The sequence below is a fragment of the Geospiza fortis genome, unplaced genomic scaffold (genome assembly GCF_000277835.1).
Source record: "Geospiza fortis unplaced genomic scaffold, GeoFor_1.0 scaffold192, whole genome shotgun sequence".
Classification (NCBI taxonomy): domain Eukaryota; kingdom Metazoa; phylum Chordata; class Aves; order Passeriformes; family Thraupidae; genus Geospiza; species Geospiza fortis.
Window position 1 is genome coordinate 4,958,290 of NW_005054315.1, and position 3,793 is coordinate 4,962,082.

Sequence of the window (3,793 nt, forward strand, 5' to 3'; positions counted from 1 at the left end):
GTGTTTTTGGAAATGTTGCTTTCATTTCAACAGCGTTTCTTATGTCCAACTTAAAATGAGAGAAAATGAAATTTATTCTACATTTTGCACTTCTGTTCCTCTCTTTATACTTGACCATCTTTAAATTTATATATTGTTATTTACTGATTAATGTTCATACAATCTGTTGCATTCTTTTAACACCTTTTTTCCTGTTGGCTCCTAGTTTCTGTTAGAGTTTGATTTGAAAATGCCAGCAATATCAACTGCAGTTTTACAATGATCAAAACCCACAGCATCTTTGAAATATTTTATTAATGCTGAAAGTAACTGTGGTGGGGGTGACTGAGAATTGTCCAGTGGAGTTATTTTCTTGAGGGAGATTTAAACTTTGGCATCATTTGGGCACTCTCCCAATAATGAAAAATCAGTAATGTGTGAAAGGAAGATCTTAGGGACACTGGCATTTTGTGAAAGAAAAGCAAAATATATAACATGGGAAAAGCTGAAGATCATAGATTTCAATTGCAAGTAATTACAATTCCATGCGAAAAACAAGAGAGGTATCAGACATTTTCTTCTTATAATCTTCATCAAATTTCTCATTCTGTGCCACAGTGAAATGATTCTTCCAGTCTGCAACGGTCCCTAAGAAATGGCAAAGCAAAAAAAGAGAAAAGATTGATATACCAGTATTTCCTGAAGCTCATTATCCGCAACTTATTGGATACTTGTACTTCAATGCTTATTTCAAAATGACAGAATGACAACCAGACAGGGTTGATGTCAGTAAGAAACCTCAGTACCTTTTCTCATGAATGGGGAAATGGAATGATCCATTATTCCTTGAAAGTCTTTAGTGTAGTTTGCCATGGGGTTTTCCTTCATTACCTCAAATGAGGTGTTATGGACTATTTTGTTTAGAACCTCCTGACTCAGATCCTTTTCTAGGAACTTTGCAATCTTCTGAATTTCTCGCTTTGGATTCTGCAGAAACAATTACATGGGATAAGACACAGAGCTAGGAAAAGCAAAGAAATCAAAGGTCATGTGAGAGCTGCAATCCTCACACAGAGAAGATCAGGTTACTGTATTTACTGATACTGGCATTATAATATAAAACTGTTGCTTGTAGTTAGTTTCTGCTAGACTTACAGATTTCAGAGGTCTATAAACGTATGTTCAGCCTTTTACCTCCTTCATATCTTCATAGAAGAGATAGAGTATACGGTGCTTATCTTTTGCCTTCCACCATCCTTTTACGTGGTCATACCAGGAACCCCAGAGGACTGAAAAAGAAATAACATCAGCAGCTATAAATACTGATTTTGTCTTTAACACATGTGACACTCATGTTTGCCTCTTAACCAGTACCTGTGAATTTCCGAGCTGATTTTGAATCAGTATGGCTGTGATAATAAGCACTGCTGTGCTCTGTGCTTGCTACAGCATTTTTGCTATTAATCCCTCAGGTTTATGGATGCTCAGAACAGGACTCATGTGTAACTTTCAAGGGCAGCAAATGCAGATGCATTATAGTCAATGAAAACACACATTTCCAGTATTCATTTGCTCATCTGGACAAGGCTTGTCTTAATTAGCCCTGCTTTGAGCAGGGCAGGGGTTGGGAACATACGGACAACAAAAATCCATTCCAACTTGCGCGATTCTATGATTCTACCTGGTGTCAATATTTGGTATGCTATCAGAAATGCCTGCTTCTCTCAAGCAAGTGTCAAAATGATTAGCTAAGACAGAAGTAAATATGTTCTATGCTGTATGCCTGCTCTGGGACAGACAGCTCCCAAGCTGAGCTGGTCAAACACAAGGCATAAGGTCTCCTTTGGACATGTGACTCTCATGCTGTGAGAGAGTGAGACAGTGGTATCTCAAGGCCTACATGGTGGCAAAAATATTAATGACCAAAGGAAGCTTTAGTGACTCAAACTGTAAACTGCCATCTGCTTGACCAAATTTTGTTTCTTGGATAAGCTGTGATATCAGCACCTCTTTTAGAAAGGGAAGAATCTGCTTCAGGGGTTGACTGCCCTTAGTTAGAGAACTGCTTTTTTTCCGACACCTGATTTTTAGATACATTAATTTAGGTACAAAGACTTCCATATCTCAATTTCACACTGCACATTTCTATCCAAATTAAGTCTCCACTTCTTTTTTAAATTTCAAATTTTATCAGTTTGTAGTAAGACCAGTTAAACCATTGTTCCTTTTCAAATGGCTTATTTTAATCTCAGAGAGATGAAGCCTGAAAATTGTGATATATGTTTCTGAATTATAACAGAATAAAGATTAGTGTTTATGTTTTTTCTCAAAATGGAAGCGTAAAGATAGATTTAATCCTTTAGGTAATAATAAAAACTTGTGAATGAAGAAAAATTATGGCTGAAACACGTTCAGCAGATATCCTTCCACAGTGTCTGCTCAGGATTTCAAACCATAACCGAAATTAAAAAACCAATGCCATGCATTCTTAAAATGATCAAAGTCTCATATACAACTGATTGCAGTTAATCACCTTTTCCAGTCATGAATTTCTCCACAAACTCCTCCCAGGTTCCTGGATCAGGCAATCCTTTATTCATTCTGTGGAAATGGTAGTATGACACCAGGTTGTCCTTTGCATTTCTTGCCACGTAGATTATCTTTATTGGTATGAAAAGAGAGAGAGAAAGAAATTAACTTGCCTATACAAATATAGATATTGAGCATCTCCTGGAGTTTTCTCTTAGAGCCTGCTGGTAGAGATTTAAGAGGTTTTGCTTTGAAGCTGCCATTTTCTAGAATCCAGCTCAGGTAACCTAGTTGTGACTTTAGATTCCCACAGACTTCACACATTAAAGGGAAAATATTTTTTAAGACCTTTTGATTTCCCAGCAATTCTGGAAAACATACTCTTCCCTGATTTATGTCACTTTCTTTGTCTATGAGGTAGAATAGGGCTCTTCAGCCTTACCTTACAGTTTTGCTCCCAGAAGGATGGAGGCAGCAGCTGCGTGGGCAGATGAGTTTTTATTGTCCGTGGAGATGGCATGGCTTCAGCTAACTCCAGACCTGTGGGATGTTTAATTATGAAAATTTGTTCTCTAAATTGAACTAGCACTTCTTTCCTATGCTCACGCATGTGATTGTGACTGTGACTTTCCAGCAGTTCACCTTGCATTGATCACTCATCTCCAAAGCACTTACTAGCAGGGTAACATATACAACATTACTTAAGCATCTTCAATGTTTCTAGAGAAAATTTGACCTGTGTATTTGAGTAGAAAAGATTTATATCTTTTTGCTTTCTTGGGCCCATACTTTCTTTCAAAGGGATTATGATAAATACCAATTTCTATTTATCCAACCAAAGTTTTTCCTTTGCAATATTTGGTGGTCTCCTTCCACCTTAGAGGTAAGAAATATTAGTTTCTTTCTGAGGTACAAGAATATGACAGCTGACTAGACTTTGTGGATAGCACATACAGAGAAAGTAGGAGAATGACAGTGGATTTTCAGTAGCTATGGATATATGGGACTACTTGGGAATATCTGATGATATTTGGAGATGTGTCATCTCCTCCCCTTTCCCTTTTAGACATCTATCATGACCTCCATAATTTTTTTCCCTGTCATCATGTATCATCCTCTGTCATCTATAATTTTTTGTCTCTCTCTGAGTCAACACAGTCTAGTTTAGAAGAGAAAAATTAGCACTTCTGCAGAGCTAGTCAAGCTTTTTAGCTTCAGATGTGAGAGTCTGACTTAACGATTTTTGTGGAAATGGAGCCATTTGTCGCAGACATTTCTTTTATGA

At 37.2% G+C, this 3,793-nt stretch overlaps 1 protein-coding gene across 1 annotated transcript in view; it reads right to left on the reverse strand.

Moving 5' to 3' along the window:
• Window positions 1-284: 284 nt before the first annotated feature.
• SULT1C4 (sulfotransferase family 1C member 4) overlaps window positions 285-3,793 on the reverse strand; it is a 7,376-nt gene continuing 3,867 nt past the window's right edge. The window contains exons 4-8 of the mRNA XM_005419983.1: window positions 2,951-3,048; window positions 2,513-2,639; window positions 1,174-1,268; window positions 786-966; window positions 285-627 (exon numbers count right to left, since the gene is read on the reverse strand). Of these exons, the coding sequence (XP_005420040.1) occupies window positions 515-627; window positions 786-966; window positions 1,174-1,268; window positions 2,513-2,639; window positions 2,951-3,048 (614 nt within the window). The 3' untranslated portion in view covers window positions 285-514. The remainder of the gene's footprint in view (window positions 628-785; window positions 967-1,173; window positions 1,269-2,512; window positions 2,640-2,950; window positions 3,049-3,793) is intronic.